The sequence below is a fragment of the Scyliorhinus torazame genome, chromosome 10 (genome assembly GCF_047496885.1).
Source record: "Scyliorhinus torazame isolate Kashiwa2021f chromosome 10, sScyTor2.1, whole genome shotgun sequence".
Taxonomy (NCBI): Eukaryota; Metazoa; Chordata; class Chondrichthyes; order Carcharhiniformes; family Scyliorhinidae; genus Scyliorhinus; species Scyliorhinus torazame.
In genome coordinates this window covers 153,367,360-153,394,512 of record NC_092716.1, presented here as the reverse complement: position 1 = coordinate 153,394,512, position 27,153 = coordinate 153,367,360, and the positions used below count along the sequence as shown (strand labels likewise).

At 44.6% G+C, this 27,153-nt stretch overlaps 1 protein-coding gene across 4 annotated transcripts in view; it reads left to right on the top strand.

The window, feature by feature from the left end:
- Window positions 1-27,153, top strand: part of prdm11 (PR domain containing 11) — a 202,059-nt gene that overhangs the window by 50,429 nt on the left and 124,477 nt on the right. For all 4 annotated transcript variants that reach the window (XM_072518836.1, XM_072518834.1, XM_072518833.1 and 1 more), the window contains exons 5-6: window positions 6,077-6,144; window positions 14,088-14,275. In XM_072518836.1, the coding sequence (XP_072374937.1) occupies window positions 6,077-6,144; window positions 14,088-14,275 (256 nt within the window). The remainder of the gene's footprint in view (window positions 1-6,076; window positions 6,145-14,087; window positions 14,276-27,153) is intronic.

The following is a 27,153-nucleotide window of genomic DNA, read 5'->3' as shown; positions in this document are numbered from 1 at the left end:
ATTTACCCGCTCTCTCTCCATAGCCCTTAATTCCTCGAGAAATCAAGAATTTATCAACTTCTGTCTTAAAGACACTCAACGTCCTGGCCTCCACCGCCCTCTGTGGCAATGAATTCCACAGACCCACCACTCTTTGGCTGAAGAAATTTCTCCTCATCTCTGTTCTAAAGTGACTCCCTTTTATTCTAAGGCTGTGCCCCCGGGTCCTAGTCTCCCCTGCTAATGGAAACAACTTCCCTACGTCCACCCTATCTAAGCCATTCATTATCTTGTAAGTTTCTATTAGATCTCCCCTCAACCTCCTAAACTCCAATGAATATAATCCCAGGATCCTCAGACGTTCATCGTATGTTAGGCCTACCATTCCTGGGATCATCCGTGTGAATTTCCGCTGGACCCGCTCCAGTGCCAGTATGTCCTTCCTGAGGTGTGGGGCCCAAAATTGCTCACAGTATTCTAAATGGGGCCTAACTAATGCTTTATAAAGCTTCAGAAGTACATCCCTGCTTTTATATTCCAAGCCTTTTGAGATAAATGACAACATTTCATTTGCTTTCTTAATTACGGACTCAACCTGCAAGTTTACCTTTAGAGAATCCAGGACTAGGAACTCCCAAGTCCCTTTGCACTTCAGCATTATGAATTTTGTCACCGTTTAGAAAATAGTCCATGCCTCTATTCTTTTTTCCAAAGTGCAAGACCTCGCACTTGCCCACGTTGAATTTCATCAGCCATTTCTTGGACCACTCTCCTAAACTGTCTAAATCTTTCTGCAGCCTCCCCACTTCCTCCATACTACCTGCCCCTCCACCTATCTTTGTATCATCGGCAAACTTAGCCAGAATGCCCCCAGTCCCGTCATCTAGATCTTTAATATATAAAGAGAACAGCTGTGGCCCCAACACTGAACCCTGCGGGACACCACTCGTCACCGGTTGCCATTCCGAAAAAGAACCTTTTATCCCAATTCTCTGCCTTCTGCCTGACAGCCAATTGTCAATCCATGTTAGTACCTTGCCTCGAATACCATGGGCCCTTATTTTACTCAGCAGTCTCCCGTGAGGCACCTTATCAAAGGCCTTTTGGAAGTCAAGATAGATAACATCCATTGGCTCTCCTTGGTCTAACCTATTTGTTATCTCTTCAAATAACTCTAACAGGTTTGTCAGGCATGACCTCCCCTTACTAAATCCATGCTGACTTGTCCTAATCCGAACCTGCACTTCCAAGAATTTAGAAATCTCATCCTTAACAATGGATTCTAGAATCTTGCCAACAACCGAGGTTAGGCTAATTGGCCTATAATTTTCCATCTTTTTCCTTGTTCCCTTCTTGAACAGGGGGGTTACAACAGCGATTTTCCAATCCTCTGGGACTTTCCCTGACTCCAGTGACTTTTGAAAGATCATAACTAACGCCTCCACTATTTCTTCAGCTATCTCCTTTAGAACTCTAGGATGTAGTCCATCTGGGCCTGGAGAATTATCAATTTTTAGACCTCTTAGTTTCTCTAGCACTTTCTCCTTTGTGATGGTTACCATATTCAACTCTGCCCCCTGACTCTCCTGAATTGTTGGGATATTACTCATGTCTTCTACTGTGAAGACTGACGCAAAGTACTTATTTAGTTCCTCATTGGAGTGGCCCAATGTCTACTTTTGCCTCCCGTTTGTTTTTAATGTATTTAAATAAACTTTTACTATCATTCCTAATGTTACTGGCTAGCCTACCTTCATATTTGATCCTCTCTTTCCTTATTTCTCTCTTTGTTATCCTCTGTTTGTTTTTGTAGACTTCCCAATCTTCTGACTTCCCACTACTCTTTGCCACATTATAGGCTTTCTCTTTTGCTTTGATGCATTCTCTAACTTCCTTTGTCAGCCATGGCTGCCTAATCCCCCCTCTGATAACCTTTCTTTTCTTTGGGATGAACCTCTGTACTGTGTCCTCAATTACTCCCAGAAACTCCTGCCATTGCTGTTCTACTGTCTTTCCCACTAGGCTCTGCTCCCAGTCGATTTTCGTCAGTTCCTCCCTCATGCCGCTGTAGTTACCTTTATTTAACTGTAACACCTTTACATCTGATTCTACCTTCTTTCTTTCAAATTGGAGATTGAATTCGACCATATTATGATCACTGCCTCCTAAGTGCTCCCTTACTTTAAGATCTTTAATCAAGTCTGGCTCATTACATAACGCTAATTCCAGAATGGCCTGTTCCCTCGTGGGCTCCATCACAAGCTGTTCCAAAAAGCCCTCCTGTAAGAATTCAATGAATTCCCTTTCCTTGGGTCCATTGGCAGCATTATTTACCCAGTCCACCTGCATATTGAAGTCCCCCATGATCACTGTGACCTTGCCTTTCTGACATGCACTTTCTATTTCGTGGTGCATTTTGTGCCCCCGGTCCTGACCACTGTTAGGAGGCCTGTACATAACTCCCATTATGGTTTTTTTGCCTTTGTGGTTCCTCAACTCTACCCACACAGACTCCACATCATCTGACCCTATGTCGTTTAGTGCTATTGATTTAATTTCATTCCTAATTAACAAGGCAACCCCGCCCCCTCTGCCCACCTCTCTGTCTTTTCGATAGGTTGTGCATCCCTGGATGTTTAAATGCCAGTCCTGAACCCCCTGCAACCACGTCTCTGTGATGCCTACCACATCATACCTGCCAGTCACAATCTGGGCCACAAGCTCATCTACCTTGTTCCGTACACTGCGTGCATTTAAATATAGCACCTTTAATTCTCTATTGACCGTCCCTTTTTGTTTTCTTAGTGTGGTGGACCTTGGTTTACTGAGCCTTTCCATACACTGTGTCATATTTTGTGGGATTGGGACTATCGTAACCTCTCCTGAGTTTTGTCTTTTCGTGCTTTTTTGTATTCCTAAGCAGCTACGCTTCCCACTGATTACTTCACCTCTTGGTTCCCTGACTTTCCCTCCCCCCCCCAATCTCTAGTTTAAAGTCCTATTGACCACCCTATTTACTATTTTCGCCAGAACACTGGTCCCAGCTCGGTTCAGGTGGAGACCATCCCAACGGTATAGGTCCCCCCTGTCCCAAAACTGATGCCAGTGTCCCATGAAAAGGACCCCCTCTTTTCCACACCACTCTTTCAGCCTCGTGTTAACTTCCCTTATTCTTGCCTCCCTATGCCAATTTGCACATGGCTCGGGCAGTAATCCGGAGATTATGACCCTTAAGGACCTGTTTTTTAATTTGAATCCTAGCTCTTTATAATCTCTAAACAGGTCCTCTTTTCTAGACTTGCCTATGTTGTTGGTACCGACATAGACCACAACAACTGGATGCTCCCCCTCCCTCTCCAGTATACTTTCAAGCCGGTCAGAGATGTCCCGCACCCTAGCACCGGGCAGGCAACATACCATGTGGGACTCTTTATCCTGCTCACAAAGGATACTATCTATCCCCCTGATAATGGAATCCCCTACAACTACAACTTGCCTATTTACTCCCTCCCTTTGAATGGCCTGCTGAACCATGGTGCCTTGGTCAGCTGACTCATCCTTCCTGCAGCCCTGTTCGCCATCCACACAGGGAGCAAGTGCCTCATACCTGTTGGACAGGGTCAAGGGCTGAGGCTCCTGAGTTCCTGACTGCTGGTTCCCTTTACCTGCCTGACTTGCAGTCACACCCTGCTGTCCCTGGCCACTGGCAGGATTTAAACTACTTACTCTGACAGGTGTGACTGCCTCCTGAAACACAGTGTCCAGGTAAGTCGCCCCCTCCCGGATGTGCCTCAGTGTTTGAAGCTCAGACTCCAGCTCATCAACTCTGAGCCAGAGCTCTTCGAGCAGCCAACGCTTACTGCAGATGTGGTCGCTGTAGCTCGCAATGGGATCTGCCAGCTCCCACATCAAGCAGCTCAAGCTGCTTGGGTAGAATGTGAGAAGTCATCCAGGAGTGCATTGGAATAATTAAGTCTGAAGATAATAAAGACCATAGTGAGGATTTCATCAGCAGTTGAGCTGAAGCAAGATGAGAGTTGAGTAATAATAATAAAGTTATGGAGATGGATAACGGAAGTCCTGGTGATGGTGCAGATATGTGGTAGGAAACTCTTCAGGTCAACTATATCGCAACGGTCGCAAGCAGTCTTGTTCAGCCTCAGACGGTTGCCAGGGACTTGTATGGTGTTGGTTGCAAGAGAACAGAGTTTGGGACAACATAGTTTTGATACTGAAGGAGGCCATTTGGTCCACCGTGTCCATGCCAGTTTAAAAAGATCCCGATTCCAACACTAGGCGTGTAACCTTGTAGGTTCTAGCATCTCGTGTGCATATCCAAGTGTTTTTTTAAACATGATATGGGTTTCTGTTTCTACCCCCTTTTCAGGCAGTGAGTTCTAGACACCTACCATCCTTGAGTGAAATAAATACTCCTCACCTTCATTCTAATCTTCTACCTTCTTTAAAATCTATGTCCCTGGTTATTGGCTTCATTGCCAATGGAAATAGATTCTTCCTATTCACTTTATCGCAGGCCCTCAAAAATGTATATACCTCAATAAATCTTCCCTCAGCCTCCTATGTCACAAAGAAAACACCTATGCAATCTTTTCTTGTAGCTAAAATTCTTCATTCCAGGCAACATTCAATAAAACTCTTCTGAACCATCTCTAGTATGACCGCATCCTTCCTGTAATGTGATGACCAGAATTGTTTGTAGTACAGCTGTGGTCATAGTTTTATACAATTCTACCATAACCTCCCTGCTCTTATACTCAATGCCTTGGCCAATAAAGAAACATTTCCTGTGTGCTTTCTTGACTTCGTTATCCACATCCTGTTATCTTCTGGGATCCATAGACATACACTCCATGTCCCTTTGTTCTTCTAGACTTCTCAGAATACTACTTTCCTCCCCAAATGCAATTGTATAATTATGTAATTGTATTCATATGGTGAAATTGGGCAAGTTCGCTAACTATGACCCTTGAATAAGATTGAAAACATTTAATACATGCTGAATATTTCCAAACAAGTTATATAAAATGCTTAATCATTCACATATCAATGAAACTGTCATCTTCAAGTAATAAGAACAAAATAATATTTACACTTTCGGTGCAGAAGGAGGGCACAGCGCTCACCGTCAATATTGTTTGCAATCAGCACGCACCTCACTTCACTTGCCTTTGCTTTACATGCACACCACTTCAGTCATACCAGTAGGAAAAAACAACACGGACGGAAATCAGCGGAATGTGGCAACCCTGTGCTTAGGCAATGGTGAACAAAATGTCTCGTGGGCCGCCCTCAGAACCCCGATGGGCCCCCAGGCCGCAGGTTGCCCACCATTGCTCTAGAGCGCAAGAGGCTATCACAGCAACAGGCTGAGTTGTTGAAGAGGACATAGGGGAGATGGAAGAGATCCGAAAGAAAGATTTGGATTGGGGCAAGGGGATCCTTAAGCGGAAATTAGGCTGGTGGGCTAAGGGAGGGTAGCAGTAGAGGCAGCTGGCCTCAACCTTTCGAACAAAAGTCCATGATGCCACAAGGCACTTCTTCACACAAAGGGTTGTAGAAATCTGGAACATTCCTCTTGCAAAAAAACTGAAGCTGGAGAGATTAATTAAAAATGTCAACACTGAGATTGATTGTATTTTATTATGTAAGATATTAACTGGTTATGGTACCAATGCAGCTGGATGAAGTTAAGTTGCACACAATCTATAATCTATTTGAAAAGTGGAATAGGTCTGGAGGACTGAATGATCTATTCATGATTCTATACATATAGCATTCCTCATTCTCTCAGTTGGTCCTTAGGAGGAACTTGATAATTGATATCAAAATGTTTGTCTTAATTATTTAATAAAATTAATTTTTTATGTCTTAATTTGCTTAAAGTCTTGCAAACTGTACTTATTACTTTTTTTATTCTTATAAATATTTTTCAAAAAGGTTTAAAGGACCAAGTGGAAATTTGCCTGAAACTGTTAATGATTGGTTCTCTGCAGGCCTGTGACGTTAACAATTGAAACCTCAGCTGTGTATTGATCAAAATTTATTCCCTTCCATGTCATATTTTTTGTTAATTCAGATACTTGGCAAGAATAACACATACAAGTCCATTGACGGCACAGATGAGACCAAAGCCAATTGGATGAGGTAAGCCAGGAACTCTGATTACAATTACAATCGTTATGATCCGTAAAAACTGCTAACTTTTATAAAGAAACTTTACTTTCCAGTGACTGACTAGAAGGATTGCACAACAAAATTTCAAGTTTTAGACTTTTACTGAATAAACAAACTAAATGCAACATTGACAAAATAATATTCAGTAGACAACTTATACTCTAAAATATAGGAAATATCCCCCATTTAACTTTTAAGATGGCCTGAAGTCCCCTTCCATGATTATACTTTCTAACTTTGTCCCTTTGTTCTCCAGGAACCAGCCCAAAGCTATTCTCAATTCCTGATGGTTGCCTCCTTTTTCATTTTTAAATCCCCTAACAGACTTTCCCAGCAGGGGTTAACATGGCGATTTCTCTCTCCAGCCAAAGTAAAGCAAATCTTCCAGCCTTGTTTACATCCTCACCAACTTGATCTCTTCGATCTGTGTGTGAGCTCTTACCTGCATTCAGCATGCTGACTGGCTGCCACTGGGCGGGATTCTGCGCTTCTGGGGCTAAATGTTGACGCCGTCGTAAACGCCGGAGTGTTTTACGACGGCGTCATCTGGCCCCCAGGAGCAGTGATCCTCCGCCGCACAGTGGTCCAGCACGGCACTGGAGCACCACACGCACCTCCAGCTGCCGATACGGGCGCCAGCAGGGCTGGCGTGATTTCAGGCAAGCGTGCCATCACGGCAGGCGCGAGTTCGCACATGCGCGTGGGTTGCCTTCTCCGCGCCGGCCCCCGGGGCAACATGGCGGAGCCCTACAGGGGCCCGGCGCAGAGAAACATAGGCCCCCCCCGGGGATAAGCCCGCCGATCGGTAGGCCCCGATCACGGGCTTGGCCACCGTGGAGGCCACCCCCGGAGTTGGATCCCCCCTCCCCCACACCAGGACGGCCCCCGCAGCATGAACGCTGAGGTCCCGCCGGGTAGGACCAAACGCGAACGCCGCCGGCGAGACTCGGCCAAACTCGGCGGGCTTTCGACCTGTCGAGCGTGGAGAATCACCGAGGGCCGCGCTTTGAGCGGCTCCTGACTGGCGCCGCGCGCCATTGGCACCGATTCTCCGGTCGCCGGCACGGGGTCGGAGAATCCCGCCCTCTATTTCTATTCATTCTCTCTCTCTCTCTCTCAGATTCTTGCAGAATGTAAATCATATGGGCCCTGTATCAAGGTAGATATGCTAATTATATATATTTTACACCACCAACTCAATTCTATCGTGAAATTATATAGACTGTTTAAAATATAACTATTTACAAGACCAGACATTCCCAACATCTGTCTGTGAGACCTGCAGCCAAACAGTCAACCAAAATTAATACAACTACTTTTGCCATTGTCTACTGATGTGGATATCTTGCAGCTACTTCCCCCTCAAAATTCATCTACTAAACCACCCATTCAGAACAGGTCACATGATTCCATTCATTCCTGCATTTACCCTAAGTTGAAGAGACAGTCCCAAAACATAACTATCTGATAAACTTTGAATTTGTAACGAATGCAATTGTCATTAAAATGATCTCACCATCAAAATATAACATTGCAGTGTTAATGTAAGCCTACTTGTGACAATAATAATGATTATTATTATTAAAATACCACCCATCTCACTTTGCACAGTTTGTAAAGTTTTGTGGCATCCTTGATTAAAAAGATGACACAATTGGTTCAGTCTGGGCAACTGTCAAAAGCCACACTTATTTATTGACAGTCGCTGTGATTTTTGAATTTCCTTCCTTGTAAGTTGTAAATTGAGACGTGGCTAATTTAGAATCCGACATTATATCCACAAAGGTTGTTGACTTTTAAACACAGTCTCTGCACTACTTTGCTCAGGCTTTAACTCAGGAACTCTGTTCTCTTTCATGGTTGTAGGTTTTTTTGGGGGGGCAAGATTCTCCGACCCCCCCCGCCGGGTCGGAGAATCGCCGGGGGCTGGCGTGAATCCCGCCCCCGCTGGTTGCCGAAGTCTCCGGCACCGGAGATTAAGCGGGGGCGGGAATCGCGCCGCGCCGGTTGTCGGGGCCCCCCCGCGCGATTCTCCGGCCCGGATGGGCCGAAGTCCCGCCGCTAAAATGCCTGTCCCGCCGGCTTAAATTAAACCACCTATCTTACCAGCGGGACAAGGCGGCGCGGGCGGGCTCCGGGGTCCTGGGGGGGGGCGCGGGGCGATCTGGCTCCGGGGGGGTGCCCCCACAGTGGCCTGGCCCGCGATCGGGGCCCACCGATCCGCGGGTGGGCCTGTGCAGTGGGGGCAATCTTTCCCTTCCGCCTCCGCCATGGTCTCCACCATGGCGGAGGCAGAAGAGACTCCCTCCACTGCGCATGCGCGGGAATGCCGTCAGCGGCCGCTGACGCTCCCGCGCCGCCCGGAGATGTCATTTCCGCGCCAGCTGGCGGGGCACAAAAGGCCTTTTCCGCCAGCTGGCGGGGCGGGAATTCGTCCGGCGCCGACCTAGCCCCTTAAGGTTGGGGCTCGGCCCCCAAATTTGCGGAGCATTCCCCACCTTTGGGGCGGCGCGATGCCCGACTGATTTGCGCCGTTTTGGGCTCTAGTCGGCGGACATCGCGCCGTTTTCGGAGAATTTCGCCCATTGTCTCTGTTGGTAAGGAAAATCTCAGCCAGTCAAACAAGTGAATTGTTCTCCAGTTTAAACACATGGTTATGGTTCCGCTTTCCTCTGTACGGTCATGGTAGCACGGTAGCATTGTGGATAGCACAATTGCTTCACAGCTACAGGGTCCCAGGTTCGATTCCGGCTTGGGTCACTGTCTGTGCGGAGTCTGCACATCCTCCCCGTGTGTGCGTGGATTTCCTTCCACAGTCCAAAGATGTGCAGATTAGGTGGATTGGCCATGCTAAATTGCCCTTAGTGTCCCAAAATTGCCCTTAGTGTTGGGTGGGGTTACTGGGTTATGGGGATAGGGTGGAGGTGTTGACCTTGGGTAGGGTGCTCTTTCCAAGAGCCGGTGCAGACTCGATGGGCTGAATGGCCTCCTTCTGCACTGTAAATTCTATGAATTCTATGTCGATGAGCAGTTATTTGAATGCATGAATTAGGAGCAGGAGTAGGCCATTCGGCCCCTCAAGCCTGCTCTGCCATTCAATAAGATTTGATCTGATCCCACCCCCAAATAACCTTGACTCCTCTGTTAGTCAAGAATCTTTATACCTCTGCCATAAAAATATCCATTGACCCTGCCTCCACTGCTCTCTGGGGAAGAGAATTTCAAAGATTCACGTCCCTCTGAGAGAAAACATTTCTTCTTTGCCTTAAATGGGAGAGCCCTTATTTTTAATCTGTGTTCCCTAATTCTTGTCTCTCCTACATGGCAAAACACCCTTTCAGCATCCACACTTTCAAGCCCACTCAGGATCTTGTATGTTTCAATAAGATAACCATTCAATCTTTTATACTCCAATGGTCACAGGCCCAGCCTATCCAACCTTCCCTGGTAAGATAATCCTCCCATTCCAGCTATCAGTCAAGTGAACCTTCTCTGAACAGCTTCAAACACTCTTGTATTCTTTCTTCAATAACGGAACCAAAAACTGTGCACATTACTCTAGATGTTGAGCACGATTGAACGGCCTCGTCGCGCCCGATTCGGTGAAAGGACGAGGCCGTTAAATCTTGTAAGATTCGTGACGCTTGAAACGCTTGTGAGACATCGCGATCTGGATCTCGCTGTCGCTGGACGAGATCCAGATTAACATACTTAAATGAGCCATTAGGATCATTCAAATATGTTACCGCCCAATTCTCCCAAGGCCCAGGAACGAACACCTGTGCCTGGGAGATCGCACCATGGCGCTCTTTAGCACGGGTTCACACAAACATAGACCAGGCGTAATGGCACCTCGGGGGGGGCTCCTCCCAGACCATCCGAGACCGCCTGGTCGGCTGGCTCTGAGTGGGGTGGTACTCTGGCATTCCCGCTGTCACCTTGGCACTGCCAGCCTGGCACTGTAGCAGTGCTACCGTGGCACTGCCAGGCTGGAAGTATATAAATAGAGGGCCTAATCAAAAATAGTATAGTAGGAGTTACCTCACCAGGGACTGTCACTCCCTCACATTTATTGACTTTTGCTTTATTTATTGTTTTTGGTTTACAGTAAATGAGTAGAAATAGCGAACACTGCCTCTCATTTTTGTTTGATTTATCAATTTTTTTTTTGTTGAAATCAAAAGAGTGTAAAGAGAGACTTGCACTTCAACACACACTCCTGATCTTCGGTCACCCAGTGCGGAGGCACATAAGCCTGCCCTTGGGCCTGGCCAAATTGGCCATTAACAGGTCCAGACAGAAGCAGTCAAGGGGGTTGTCCGATTCACACTGTCTGCCCCTCTACCGTGGCTACATTCGCAGCTGGATGGCCTTGGAAGGAAGCACACGGTGTCCATCGGCATGCTTCAGGCCTTCCGGCACCGGTGGGCACTACAGGGCTGGGTGCATTATCACCGCCCTCCACCCCCTCGGTAATGACATTTTGGTTCAGTTAGCTAAGTTTCCTTTGAAATGTTGATTTTTTTGTTACAGTATCCCACTAGGGGCTATCATTTCTGATTTATTAATTTTTGTTTTCTCAAAAGAGTGTAAAGAGAGACTTCTGTGAGACTGGGTATTGGTTCGAGAGGAGGTAGACATTTGTAATGTTGCATTCTGTAAATTAATCTCGTATTTATCAAAATCATTGACATCTGGTTTCCTATGTCACGATCTAGCTTCTGAATGAATAAGTCTGAGGATTCAGTGTTTTTTTAATTTCAGAAGTCTGAGGTTTTGATGCTTTAGACATAGCTTTTGTTTGGAACTATAATTTTCACACTAGGAGTACAGGTAGCCAATGAATTCGGTACAGCATGAGGTATTTGATACATTTTCAACTTTTACGAATTAACTGGAGTTTTCTGATGTCATTGGATACGGCAGGACTTTATCTCCAGCGAAGTCATTCCCTAGTATGAAATCAACACCATTACTAGGCATTTTCACTAACACCGTTCCCACAGTTAGAATGCCAGAAGTTAAATCATGTTTTAAATTAACGTTATGCCATGAACTGATTCAACAACACCCATTAATACCCTTAATCAATACATTCCTAAATAGCATACCTTTTCAAGGGAGTTTTGCGTCACCTACTGCCATCAGCAATTTAGCTGTCTCCATGTCTCTTGGATTATCTATTTGTTTCCCTTATTTACTAGAAAAAGATCTGGAGACCTCACTGTAAATACAAAATCTTTTTGATTTTTGCCAATAGTAAATATTCTTGAAGCTACAGTTTGTCACCAGCACCACCTACTGGTAGAACATTTCTGTGCTCAACCCATGTATTCACACAAATGTATTTTATGGGTTTTAACCTGCAGTAATCTGCCTTCACATGTCCTCTCTTAGAATCATAGAATCCCTACAGTACAGAAGGAGACAATCTGGCCCATCGAGTCTGCACCAACCCTCTGAAGGAAGACCCTACCGAGGCCCACTCCCCTGCCCTATCCCTGTAACCCCATAACCTCACCTAATTGTTGGACACTAAGGGGCAATTTAGAATGGTCAATCCACCTAGCCTGCACATCTTTGGACTGTGGGAGGAAACCGGAGGGTGGGGTGGGGGTCGCGGTTGGTGGTCCTGGAGTCTGCTTTCTGCTTCCAGTGCTCAGTAAGTCTGCTGTCTGTATTGTGTGAGTCTGCTTTCAGTGCTGTTTGACAATGCAATCTGGGGTGAGGTGCCTGTGGGGCACATGGGGTTATGATGAGAGTCAAGGAGCCAGGCCTAATGGGCTGGGTGGCTAAGACTCCGAAAGAGAAAGCAACAGCAGTTTTTCTTCTATTAGAAGCTTTATAGTCTTTTAGGTGGGATCTTATTCCTGAAAGGGATAATGTTTTTAAATTCTTCCATGAACAGTACCTCTAATGTTTTCAAAATCTTGCCATACCGTCTATCAAATACTGTTTCTTTCTCTCTAGCAAGATCCACAAAAGTCTGATTCTGTCTTTTCCTCAGATTTCTAAACTTTAGCTTATAAACTTCTGGAACTAATTCTTACGCATTAAGCACATCAGTCTTAAGCATATCATAATCTGCAGACCGTTCATTTGCAAAGGTTGAATAAATTGGGCGTAGATGAGAATGTGGAACTCGAAACAAAAAGATCAGCCATGGCAGAGAAGGCTTGAGGAGTTGAATGGCCTGCTCCTAATTTGCATGTTCATATGTAAACCGCCGATGCTTTCCCTACCAAACACTTTATAATAGAATTATCCAAATTTCTCTAGGTCATTGAAGCAATTTCCTCAAATTATACAAATACATAGCAATTCCTTCCTCATTGAATTTAACCACTGAGCAAATGTTCTTTACAAAGGCAATGGGGTAACTGCGTTTGAATCTCGCCATAAAAATCTGGAATTCAAAGTCTAATGATGACCATGAAACCTATGTCGATAGTTGTAAAAACCCATCTGGTTCACTAATGTCCTTTTAGGGAAGGAAATCTGTCATCCTTACCTGGTCCGGCCGACATGTGACTCCAGACCCATAGCAAGTGGCTGACTCTTAAATGCCCTCGGGGATGGGCAATAAATACTGGCCCAGCCAGCGATGCCCACATCCCATGAACAAATTTTTAAAAAAATCAAATGAGGGGTTAAAATTGACTCACCATCAAATCCCCCGCTACTCCTTGTTTGCGTAATCAAAAGCTTATTCTGTTGAGATCAAATTCCCTTGCTTTCTTTCCTTTCTGGAATTCAACATTTTCCCTTTCTAATTTTTCCTTTTCTCTTTCCCTTAGAAACCAAAGTTCATGTTCTGCATTTCCCTTCCTTTTTCTCTTTCTTTCTTATCACTTTTGGATTCAAGTCTTTTAATTTATGTTTCTTTCTCTAACACCTTTTGCTTAATTCCTAACTAAATGCTGACAAACTAGACATGCATTTTATCTGCATTAGTCTTTTCTCCCCAAGATTCAAATGTTGAACCAATATCTCTACAGTTTCTGTTTTTAGCACCTACCTTTAAATCTATTTCCAACTTTTCTGCTATTGCCTTCAACTGTTGAAAGGGTGGTCTTGTGGCGTAGTGAGTAAAGTCCCTGCCTCTGGCTGGAACCTCCAGGTTCAAGTCCGATTCCAGGGCTTTATGACCAAGGAAGATGCATTCAAAAAGTAGTAAATGCTTCCAACATACATCAAAGGCTGGTGGTAAGAACGGAAAGAGTCCTGGTTAGCCATGTCTACTGATGTGAATATCTGCATCTTCTTCCCAGTAAGACAACTTGGATTCCCCTTTAACAACCAAGCCACCCAAACCTGTTGTGCAGAATTCAGAACAGATCTAATCATATTGTGGAAAAGGGCCAAATGGCCTACTCCTGCTCCTAAACGCTAGGTCGCATGACTATTTAATTCCTTAATTTTACCACAAATTAAAGAGACGGTCGCAAAAAAAACAATCTTATGAACTCTGTATTTATAACAAGAGGGGAGAGAAGAGGATTTCAACCTGAATCCTAACAATGCAAGTTTCTTCTTTAGATCATTACCAGGAATAAAATGCTGTGATTGTTATAAATTATGAGCCAAGATAGAAGAATAGTAGGGACTTCCTTACTTTAGCAACTTATTAGTAGAATTCTAGTCCGTTCCTTAGATGTAGCTAATGCGGCTGTTCAATTCCTCCACCAGTAAATACACATTTTATTTCACAACAAAGCACCTTCCTCATTCTGGCTGAAGTGAGCAAACCTTGCAGCCAAAAAGAAAGCCAAATTTAAAAATGTCTTCAATTGAGATTGAAATTCCACCCAATTGGTCAAGAATTCAGAGCTCAGACATCAATTTTAATTATGTTGAGAGTATATATTCTAGAAGCACTGATTGCAGTTTTTAGAAGTATTATTCTGTTGTAGGTATGTAGTTATATCAAGAGAAGAAAATGAACAGAACCTCATGGCGTTTCAGCACGATGAGAAGATTTATTTCCGAGTGTGTAGAGACATTCGCCCCGGAGAGAGGCTGAGAATTTGGTATAGTGATGATTACATGAAACGTCTCCATGCAACTACACAGGACACTGTGGACAGAAGTCTCCTAACTGGTAAGTGCTTTATACAATAAAAATAAGAATCAGGTGGGATCGATAGCAGGATTTACCAATTTGGTGAATTAGCACTGTTACAATATGTAATTTTTACAACAAATGATTTCTGTTTTTGGTGGATAGGAATAATAGGAATCATAATTCAAAATTGGTATAAACATGTTTTTGCTGAGAGTCTTTGTTTACACATTGAAAATGACCCACCCCAGAACCATTGTGGTACTGGTTTTTGAAGCATATTAAAGTACAGTGTGATCGAATAATGTTAGGCATTGGTGCTAGATTGTGTGGGTATTCAACAAAATATCTTGCAACTTTTATTTGTAGAATATCAGTTGCATAAATTTTAAATTTATAAAACTAGAAATCATAATGCAATGGAAATGGTGATTCGTTAAAGTCTCATGGATGCCCTTTGGTAAAAACTTAACATAGGCTCTGGACTCGATCCAAAATGAGATGCTTGCATTATTTCCTGTTGTGTTATATTGCCTGATTCAGGTATGTTAATATGCTATACGGTTGCCCCTGAGACTAAACCTTGTATTGATCACTGGCTATTAAGATTGTCGTTTCTAAACAGTAAGTTTTTTTTAATAGCTAAATTGTGCTGTTGAAAAATCAATGCTATGTATCTTAGGGATAGGAGACTGTTGGCACTGCCAATATGTTACTTTTGTTTTTAATAAGTGTTACAATATTTATTGTACAGGAAAGGTACAGCTTTTATTTGAAAGCTTCTGCAGTTATAGAAAGCTGTTAAAATGACCATTTCTTATGTAACTAGGGCAGTTTGTGGAAGGATATAAAATGTGTTCTGTTTCTGGAAAACTATAATGAAAAGTTAAGGCTTGTAATTAAAGTCCAGAAAGCAAATGGCTCATGCAGGCCTGACTCATAGTGGGACCAGCCTGGACCACCACATACCATTGTGTCTCTTGTTTTTTCCAGTGCTTTATCAGTTATTTTTATTGTAAATATAAGATAGTCTAATGGTTTTATTATGTTTGTTTTTGGTATGGCAGAAGGCTGCTTCATGCTCTTTGCAGAAGTGGTATATGGCAGCCTATTTCTGTACAGTATAAAAGGGAGCTGCTTTGTTTGCAAAGGTAGAAAATTAAATTTAACTTTTTTACAGCAGTATTAGTGATTTTGTTGCAAATAGTGTGAAACATTTGGTGTGAGGGAATACTTTTTAAGGGATATTATCCTTGGGATTGTGCATGCAGTAAAAATTACCAGCTTCAGAACGGTTCACTGCAAATGAAATGGTCACATCCAATCCACACGTATAATATAAAATAATCCATAATTCTTTTATTTGGGAGGTTATTTGTCAAATTCAAGAAGTATTTTAAACTCAAAGCTTACTGCCAGATTTATATTAAATAACAACTATTGTTATTCTACATAACAAAATTTAATAAATGTACCTTTATTATTCGTTCCACAGAGAGTGGGGCTAAATCTCTGATACTTTAGACTATTCAGAAATGCTATTATAGAATAAGTCACTAAATAGTGTATTTTAATTATTAGTTTCATTTCTTAAACGATTAAAAAAATTACTGAGATAGATAATGGGACAGTTTTCCCACATTTTTCACTCTCTGTCAATCGCTTATAGGTCAGAAAATGTATATATCAGGTGCAGAGTAAGGGATCTTCTCCATCTCCATTTGAACAATATTACATACCTTAAATTTAGTCACTCTGACCGCCACCAGCGTGATATTTACACACTTGTCATTTTTATGGCCTTTCAGAATGAGATTAATAATGTGTAATATTCTGGGCAGCTTCATGTTGGATCTATGGTCACTGGAAGCTGTGAAATTATATTTCTAGTGATTGCAGGTCTAAACAAAACACAGAACCTTAACCTTAGTGTCAGCTGATGAATGGGGCTCCTGTCTAGCCCACTGAATGTAATTAAGGAGGGATTGCCAAGTAGGAAAGATGATGGGAAATTGGTGCCTCAAACCTTTAAAAATACTTAGTGTCTTCTTGACATAAAATCCAATTATAACTGAGCCCTTTGCATAATTTGGACCTGCACTTGCTAACTATATAGCTATATAGCTTATGCAGAGCTGGGACCTGAATAGTTTGGGAATTAAATAAGTCTCCTAAATATTCCAGTGAAAACCCTACTATTTGGGTTAAGATGAACTGTGACTGAGCCTCGTAATTTAACATTATTGACAAATAATTAATTTAGAATATTGTGTTAGGAGCCGTCTGTTCTTACTGCAGTTGTATAAAACCATTTTATCATCGTTGGTTACTGAAACAAAGTTTAACACATATTCACATGTTATAGTAGGAAAGGAACATGTTATAGTAGGAATAGTAGAATAGCACAATAACCGTGTAATCACCGGCCCAGATTTTGTGACTGGTGGTGAAGTGCCAAAGCTCCCTGTTGACTTCAAAGAATGCTGTTCAAAGATCTAACAACCTATTTGGAGCAGATTTCACCTTTTTAATATTAATTTGAGTCTGGCACCTACGATAGGGGATCTTTGCTTTCCAGAAACAGTGATATCATCGCTAGCTAAACAGCCAATCATTTTGAAAAATTCTCCCAAACAGAAAATCGGGAAATAAAATGTACTAATAATCCTTTGTTTTTAATCCTTTTTGCAGGGTGAGATAAAGATGGGAACATTACATATGTTGTTAAGGTAGAAGCCAAAATATCATAAATAAAAATTTTAAAATGATATTAAAAGCACCTGGAATTTTTATCATAATGGAGAAATTTGACGTCGACACATATAAAATTGTTTTTACTGGACCACAGAGGTTGTTCATTCACAATTATGACTTTGTACGGCATTAGAAATAGTTACGCCTCATTCAACAAGGCATAATGTTTTGAGGTTTTTTTAAAAGTGCGATTAGAGCTTAAGAAGTGGAAGCTCACAATATAGCCAACTGATTTCTAAAGATTTCCATTTATGGGGACTTCCAACAACTCATCCTGTGGAGGACATAAAAACAAGAAATCACTGACAGCAATTTCTGGATTTCCACGTTTGACTGCATGTTCAAATGCCAGAAATCCCTGTTGGTTTCTGTGTGTAATGATGGTGAACGTTGCCAATTTCGGCATTAGTCACATAATTGGAGCCATGTTTATTCTCTTGGTGCCATTGAATGGCATATATAGAATGGCCAAACTACAGAATGTGAAGCTGAATAAGCTGTTAAATGACAGCTGCTTGTCTTATTAATTGTCATTGCAATTACTTATCCTGTTGGAATTAGCAGCAGAAAAAGCATTGACCAGGGAATAAGGCAGATGGACTTGTGTGTTCAGCCTTGGTGTAAACCAGTCTTACTTTTCCTCATCTAAATACTCAAAGTTCTATCATCTTTAAAATGGTACTGAAGGAAAGAGGCTCCCCATTTTTAATAGTTAATTTTCAGTGCTGGAGAAGATGATTGGTGGCAACTAACAAATATCAAGTCATTAAGAGAATAGTTTGACTTGAAATTACAACATTTTATTTTCTATAGCAAGTTTAGTTTGTAAATATCACCCAAATGTTACCAACTTCACCCCGTTCATTGCATTTCAACAGGCAGCAAATACCTTCCTCAGGGAATACTGAGCATCAAGAAATTTTCTAATACATCTATTTAATAATGGAGGAATATATGTATTTTGAAAGCTGCAAATGACATTTAATATCATAATACCCTTTAAAAGTGGATTCGGCCTTTAAATATTTATCTCAGTTCTTTACTTTTCTAAATTAATTAAAAAAGAAACTAACTAGATATCTTGCATGCAAATATTTGGAGTCAGATTTAATTGTAGGTGTAAGAATGTCGCATCAAATTGTATGTGTAATGTAGACAATGCTAAAGAAGTAAATATTGAACCTAAGAGTACCGAGAATATTTATTGTTTCATGTTGTGTAACTTATTTTTTAAATGTTCTGGTTGCGAGTTATAGATTGAAGGAAATTCTATTCATTTGATGTGAAATTAGATCCTGTCTTACTGGATGTTTTATAAAATAATAAATAGGTCATTTTTTATTAGGGTCAAAATAAGTATGAACCCATTTTTTCTAAAAGGTTTTCAGTGACTTGCAGGATTTGTAAATCACTGTTTCATTTTTCTGACTTACCATTTATTTTAAGTCTAGATGCCTGTGGTTGCAGTAAATGCTCCATTATTTTAATGTAAACCGTGTTACCTGCATCTGCACAGCATCCATGTAGAGACACGATTTAGTAACCATTTCCACTTGTCATGCTTGTCTTGTGTATCAAAATGGTTTGCTGTTTTCGATTTTGTGCATTCCCTTTGTAGTTTGATGCATGTATTGTGAATTTTATTGTTTTTAAAATCATACAACAGTGTGGGCATAAAGAATTAGTGATGTTTAACTTTCATGATTTTAAAGCAAAATGTTTTACTTTTGTGCAAAAATATTTTGTCGTATGAAATTAAGACATCCAGAAATACTCAGTGGTAATTAGAAGTAACAAGATTTATGAATTGTGTTAAAGCACCTGCAGGAAAGCATCAGAACTTAAGGTTTTAAGAAAATTCTATATTTAAAAATGGGTAATGTTGTGAAGCATGTTGAGGCCATGATGTACTTTTGGGATTAGATGACATTGTAAACCTGTCAAGATCCGCTGTCACAAAACTCTGGTGTATATTTCCCCTTGAAACTACAGTGGAGTATTACACCAGCATTGCTTGCAGTTTAATTCACATAGTACAATGATGCTTATCTAAAATCACATAATTTTATTGTGCTAGTCCACACACTTAGCCGTTTGCCATGACTCCTTTTAGTTAATCTGCGAAACAAACATCTGGTAAAAGAAGAAGCTGGAGCCAATCTGTCTTAAACATTGGGTTTATTGACAAACCCAGGAAAACATAAGTGAAGACTACTTTTTCCCTTCTACACAGTTTCTCCCCTACACAGATGGAAGCTGGTTCTTATACATATGTCCGACCCTTTCCCCAATTAATATTAGCTGCTCTTAATCACCACTAGAACATGCACTCAATTGTCACAACATTTGCAACACCCTTTGCTACCAATGACAAGTGCCAATAAAAATGAAACAAAATTGATCCATGAATTTTAACATTATGGGCATGATTCTCCCCAAAACTTTCTAAGTTAATTTGTGGCGGGAGTATCCCGCCGGCTCTGCCAGTGAGTTCCCCACCGCTATTTCAATGACACTTAGTCACTTTTTTGAGCCTTGGGGAGTTTCTCATGGGTTTAGCCCACACTTCTGAATTTTTTTAGCACTGGGGAGCTGAACTCCGAGATCGGGCCGCCGTTTTGAAAGGGTGCCCTGCTCTTTAAGTGAGCTAATGGGTCCCCCACACCCCCCCACCCATGGTCAATGTCACCCCCCACACATATGGGCTTAACCCACCCCCCCCAAAGTGAGGACACCCTGCGATGGGGTACCCCTCTTCAGGCCCCCTTACAGCACCCCCTCCCTTCCAGGACCCCCACCCGTCACCCCTTCAACCTCTCCTACTTGCCTGCCCTGCACTCTCCCACCCTCATTTCATGGGCATGGCCCCCTTCGGCCCCTGACCCTGTTACTGGCACCCAGGCAATGCTCCTGATGACTTGGCAGTGCCATTCGGGCACTTTGGCAGTGCCAAGGTATCAGCTGAGCAGTGCCATGGTGCCCATGTTCCAGGGGAGGGCCAAGGCGCCATTCTGCACTGACTCTGACCACCTAGGTGTCTCCGAGGACCCGGGAGACCCCCCCCCCGGTGCCATTCAACCTGGTCCACGTTGTTGTGAACCAGCACTGATCGGCGCCCGGCTGCAGCCTTCCTGGGGAGACTGGAGAATTGACGGAGGCCAGTGGATCCTGGGTAGGTAGGTCGTAAGTAGGTTTACGGCCTACTTATGCGAGTGGCATTTGGCCCCGCCCATTTTGGGTGGAGTTCCAACTCCAAGGTCTTGCGGGACTTCGGTAAATCTCACAAGGCGCGGAGCCTATCGGGAGGTCCGCTGGAGGGCTCTCCTGAGATTCTTCGGCCACGTTGTGCTCTCGTTTGAGCCCAACGCAGCAAGAGAATTGTGCCCTATATGTTCTAAAAAATAACAGAAGCAGGCGTGCATGACTAGCACATAACATGCTTCTGACAGATTAATTAGGTAGGATTGATGAGCAACCTGAGTTTCATTGTTATGACATGCAAGGCCATCCAAACCCTCAGTAAACACTAAAAAAACACTGTAGCCTATCTGTTGCATGTGCCAATCATTGTGTATCCTGTTCCCTACAAATTTCACATATTTCATTGTTAGCATAATTAATTTAACTTTTTATATTGTGTGCCTTAAATAGGTGCAAAAACAAAATAACCTGCAGAGGAACTGTAGCGAAACACTCTCCTCTACTCCAAAGAATATAGACCCAATTTACTTAGCCTCTCATCATAGGACAACCGTCTCCTCCCTGGAACCAATCTAGTAACCCTTTATGTGCCATCTCCAATGCAAGTATATCCTTCCTTAAATGCAGAGATCAAAACTGAACACAGGTCCAGGTGTTGTTTTATCAAAGTCTACCATCGTAGAAAGCCTTATTCTTGCATTCCAATCCCCTTGAAAATTCCATTTGCCTGCCTCATTTTTTCAAAAATATTTTTATTGGCATTTTAAAATTTTTACAGAATAATTTAACGAATAGTGCACCTGATATTTACATGTTGTAATACTTTTTAACATACATTCTCCCTCTTCCGCCCTGGTTGTCATACTACTGAACTCCGCTCCTTTTTTCTGTGTTTTTTGTTGTTGACCTTGTGGGTTCGGGTGGGTGGGGTTTCCTGATCCCGCCCCTCTTCCCTTTTTCCCCCATGTTTCTCTCTGTGACTCCCTTTGATTCCCTCCTCATCTCCTCCTCCCTTTGCTCCTCCTCGTTGCATGCGTTTTTGTCTGCTCTCCCCCGTCTCCCCCTCTTTCTCTAGTCGCTGTTGGCCTCGAACAGGTCTTGAAACAGGCTGACAAATAGCCGCCACACTTAGTGGAAGCCCTTGTCCGACCCTCGGATGGTGTACTTAATCTTCTCCAGGTGGAAGAAGTTCTGACAGGTCTGACAGCTAGTCTGCAGCTGTCGGTAGTGTTGCTGATCGCCAGCCGAGCAGGATTCTCCGGTGTGTGATTAAGGAAGCAAAAGCAAGGGCGTTGGCTCTCTTCCCCATGTGTAGTTCTGGCTGGTCTGATACTCCAAAGACCGCCACACTTGGGCAAGGCTCTACCCTCACTCCCATAACCTTGGACATTGCCTCGAAAAAGTCTGTCCAGAACCCGACAAGTCTGGGGTAAGCCCAGAACATGTGGACGTGCTTGGCCGGGCATCCCTGGCATACTTGCCTATGGCCTGTGATATTTTCTGGCAGAAGGCCTTGTCGGCCAAGAGGCCCATCTCCAACCTCACATCCATGTAATGTGGAGCGTGGTCAGAGATGACTATTGCGGAATATTCCGCTCCTACTATTCCTGGAAGCACCGATTTTCCCACTGCAAAAAAGTCTACCCTTAAATATGCTTTGTGCACCGGTGAAAAGAACAAGAATTCCCTCTCACCGGGTTGTAGAAACCGCCATGGGTCCACCGCCCCCATCTCCTCCAAGAATGCTCTCAGTTCCCTAGCCATGCCTGTCTTTTTCCCCGTTCTGGGGTTTTATCAGTCCGTCAGAGGGTCATGTACACAGTTGAAGTCACCCCTCATGATCAGTTAGTGTATGTCAATGTCGGGGATTTCCGCCATGGTGTTCTTTATAAAGTCCGTGTCATTCCAGTTGGGAGCATACAGAACTATCGGTGCTCCGTCCAGGACTGACCATGACGTACCATCCCCATTGGTCCAAAACCGTCTTTGCCGCTGTAAACTTCGTCCTCTTACTAATCAGTATGGCTACTCCCCTAGCCCTTGTCCCGTAACATGAATGGTATGTCTGTCCCACCCAGCCCTTTCTTACGCGCAGTCAGTCCTTCCCCCTCAGGTGTATCTTCTGCCGGAAGATTATGACAGCTTTCAGACTTCGTAAATGGGCGAAGACTCAGGATCTTTTCACTGGGCTGTTAAGTTCCCTGACATTCCAGATGATAATCCTGAAGGAGGGTTTCTGTCTCCCAGTTCTTGCGGGATCAGCTATACTTATCTGGTGGATGTGCCCCAGCACTCTGGGGTATACCTTTTTTAGGGTGCCGTCCAAAATGCCGCGGTCACCGCACTCACTATGATGGCGGGCCCCTGTGCTCCAGGGTTTTCCTTGTCCAGGGGGCACCCAACATGGCCACCAGCTATGTCAGGGTTTTTCAAAGTGGGGGTCGCGACCCGTGGGTGGGTCGTGAGCGGGTGTCGGAAGGGTCGCGGATCCCACAGCCGGTAACAATTCTGTATTTCATAGGGAGAAGCCGGTCCCGTGGAAGAACAAGAGTTTAACAATCCATAAACTGGATACGAAGCGCAGAGGTGATGTGCCGCGCCCGCCAGCACTCCCGCTCATGCGCCCTTGCATCCAGCTACCTGCCAAGTTTCTCTCAGCGACCGCCCAACTCCAGCCGGAGCTGGCACATGAAAGCTGTGTTCAAAATCCGTCCTCTTCCCAACAGCACCATTCACCCCCCCCCCCCCCCCCCCCCCCCCCCTCCCCTGCCAGTTAGCATAGCAACATTTCCTCGGTGTTAGCATTTTTGCTGGAAGCGCAAAGGAATCTTTGATTGAGAGCCAGGTAGGAAGATGTTTCATTTCCTTGTCCTTGCAGCTGGAACAGACATTGGGGCCGAATATCAAATTCACCAGACAGTCAGTGATCCATTTGATTTTTCACTAGATCGCCGGTCACGGGTTTGCCTGGCAGTGAGCAAATTATTCCGTCAGTGGCAGTTTTTTTAAAAAAAACATGCGTCACTCGCAACAGATTGGAACAAAATAACATTTTCACAGCGTGTTTCCTTTTTGGTTTGAACGAGCTTTGTTCTAATCTATATAATTGGAAGGTCTTCTGAAAAGCAATTCTGACGGGCAATATACACTGGTCATGCCAGGCGTGAAGGGACGGCGCAAATTCTGTGCGCAAGTTCCCCGCGTATTGGTGAACGTGATGCAGCGGGTGGTTTGCATTGGACAGAATGTTTTCTACAAGCAGGGGTGTGGAGCTGATGTTGGGCTGCTTTGTGAAAATTGAAACATTGCAAAACCTAGACTGGTCTGGGGAAAGGAATATCGGTGTTGCTCGCTGGTTACCAGATTTAGATTTTGAAAAGGTGAATGTTCTCAATCTCCAGTTTGAGTCTTTTGGGGGGGGGGTGCAGAATAGGGGATCCTAACAGGCATGAGGCTCGATAGGACCTGCCCAGGTTCTTGCTGTGGCATCGGAGGCGCCGGCAAGGCGGCCAAATCCTCAATGGAGAAAATACCCAGCAAAAAGCTGCGGCTACTCCTTTGCTGCGTGGGAATCGTTGTCTTTTATTCCTGGATTTTACAACCGACCATGTAAGTACTTGGTGGCCAAAACAGGGAGCACCCAGTGAAAATAGGCCATTCATGGATCATACGCAAAATTTCCTTCCACCAAGGATTAATGATTCATTAAGGTGGAATACCTCCTGCGTCTCACGTGTGGCCCTGGACAGTGAACTTTCATAGATAGGAGGACATCAATCTCAGCTGCAAATGCCTCATGGTGTCCTCACTCAATTCTGGCATAAATTCAATGCACCAGGAGCTACAGCATAGTGGGTGCGAACAGGAAAAATAGATGACTTTCCTGCCATCCCTTGCCTAGGGCAAGAAAACTTTAGTGTCCTAAACACTGCCTTGACTCAGGATACACTGGGAAAGCAAATGTGGCGTTGGTCCCGAACATCGGCCAGTTGACAAACGTGGGTCCCGGGGAAAAAAAGTTTTAAAAACACTGTACTATGTGTACGCCACATGGGTGCGCCCCTGCACTCCGGGGTCTACCTGTGCCCAGGGACCCTCCAAAGTGGCTGATTGCGGCGCCATCTTGTTTCATGTTGCTCCCTACCTGCCGAAGCCAATTCGAGAACCAATTCTTTTTCCAGTCCTGTTCCCTCCGTGTTTCTTTCCCCCCCCCCCCCCCCCCTGCGTCGCCCCCTCGCTGTTTCCCCCTCCCTGTCCCTCTCCCCATCCAGGTACTCCCTCCCTGCCACGAGGTGCGAAGTGGCCACCCTTGCTGTCTGTCTTCCTTTGCTAGCTATCCCTCCTAGTGTGGTGGCTCCCCTCCTCGGGCTGGTCTAGCACCTAACATATGCCCACTGACTGCCCGCTTTCTCTGCCTATACCTGCATTCCCCTGTCCTCGCTCTTTCCTGTGACCTGATTTTCTGATCAGAACGAGGCAATACAGTCCCATGCAAACATGATAACTGTCCAATGAGTCCCTATTTCTGTAGCGCTCCTCCTCTGATCAACCTTCATCGCTGCCTCACCTGTCCCTTGTCCAGGCTGTTGGTCTGCACAAATTTGTTTGCCTCTGCCGGAGTAGTGAAGTGGTGCTCTTTGTTCTGGTACGTGACCCAGAGCCTGGCTGGGAACTGCATACCAAATCGCACCCCGTTCTTGTATAGGGCCGACTTTGCCTGGTTAAACTCAGCCCTGGTTTTGCCAGATCTGCCCCAATGTCTTGGTAAACTCAGATTTTATGCCCTTCCAATGTGCTCGCTCTAGTCTGTCTTGCCCACCATAGGATTCTCTCCCGGCCCTGATATCGGTGCAGCTTCGCGATGATCGCTCTCAGCTGCTCCCCCACCTTGGGTTTCGGCCTGAGCGACCTGTGTGACCTGTCGAGTTCTGGGGGACTGGGGAAGCTGTCTCTCCCGATTAGGTTGCCGAGTATTTGGGCGATGTAGTCCGTCGGGTCTCTAGCCTCGATTCTTTCTGGCAGATCCACGATCCGAATATTCTGTCATCAGGACCTGCTTTCCTGGTCCTTGACTTTTCCCCTTAAGCTCCCTTGGGCCGCCATCAACCTTTTAACTACTGCCTCGTGAGTCCGCCGGCTCATCTGCCTGCTGCTCATGGCCCTTTCCGTCACTTCTGCCAACTCTTCGACCTCGACCTCCCGTTTGCTGGCATTTTTCTGTGGTTGTTTTCTTTTCTCCGTTGAGGCTAATCTGCCTTCAAATGTTCAGGCAAAATTCGCAAGACCAATCAACACACACAACACCACAGCCAATCACCAGTTAGAGCACACTCACTATATAGACAGAGGGCATCAGAGTTGAAAATGAAAAATGAAAATCGCTGATTGTCACAAGTAGGCTTCAAATGAAGTTACTGTGAAAAGCCCCGAGTCGCAACATTCCAGCGCCTGTTTGGGGAGGCTGGTACGGGAATTGAACTGTGCTGCTGGCCTGCCTTGGTCTGCTTTCAAAGCCAGCGATTTAGCCATGTGCTAAACCAGCCCCCCAGTTCCCGCTCATTCGGGATGCAGCCTCTCAGAAGGACAGAGCTTACAGCACAGATCTTCACCATGTGCTGAGTGCATAGACTGGTTAGGACAGGCATAGGTCTTTAGTTTAATCTGACATCGTGTTAACCCACAATGAAAGTATGTTCAAGTGTTGTACTATTTTAAGTGTTGGTGGCCTGTATGTGTTCCACGGATCCAGAGCACCCAACACATCATGGTACCAGGAGTTGAGGAATGTTAGAACTTCTTTTTAAAAAAAATATTTTTATTAAGGTTTTTTAACAACACAATTTTTTCCCCTGACAAACACTAACCCCCCCCCCCGTAACAAAATAACGCAAATTCTCCCTGAGCAAGATATATACAAGGCAAGATGGTATATTTACATAGCTTTATACACTGGCTCTTGGCCGCGCATACCTTTCCCCCTCACCCTCCATGCTATCTCCCGCTCGTTCATCCCCTCAGACAGTCTCTCGTCCCCCCCCCCCCCCCCCAGGGTTGCTGCTGCTGCTGATCGACCTTCTTCTAACGCTCCGCGAGATAATCTAGGAACGGTTACCACCGCCTGTAAAACCCCTGTGCAGACCCTCTCAAAGCAGACTTAATTCTCTCCAATTTTATGAACCGCGCCATGTCATTAATCCAGGCCTCCAGGCTAGGGGGCTTCGCCTCCTTCCACAATAGCAAGACCCTTCGCCGGGCTACTAGGGACGCAAAGGCCAGAATTCCGGCCTCTTTCACCTCCTGCACTCCCGGCTCATCCACTACTCCAAATATTGCTAGCCCCCAGCTTGGCTTGACCCGGACTTTCACCACCTGGGATATTACTCCCGCCACTCCTCTCCAGAACCCCTCCAATGCCGGGCATGACCAAAACATATGGACATGGTTCGCCGGGCTCCCTGAACATCTTTCACATCTATCCTCTACCCCAAAGAACCTACTCAGCCTCGCCCTCGTCAAATGCGCTCTGTGAACCACCTTAAATTGTATCAGACTGAGCCTGGCACACGAGGAAGAGGTATTAACTCTACCCAGGGCGTCGGCCCATAGCCCTTCCTCAATCTCCTCCCCCAGCTCCTCCTCCCATTTACCTTTCAGTTCTCCTACTAGCGCTTCCCCCTCTTCTTTCATATCTTGGTATATTTCCGATACCTTGCCCTCCCCGACCCATACCCCCGAGATCACCCTATCTTGAACTTCTTGTGCCGGGAGCAACGGAAATTCCCTCACCTGTCGCCTCACAAAAGCCCTCACCTGCATATATCTAAATGCATTTCCCGGGGGTAACTCAAATTTCTCCTCCAGTGCCCCTAGACTCGCAAATGTCCCGTCAATGAACAGGTTCCCCATTCTTCTTATCCCCGCCCGATGCCAGCCTTGGAACCCCCCGTCCATCTTCCCCGGGG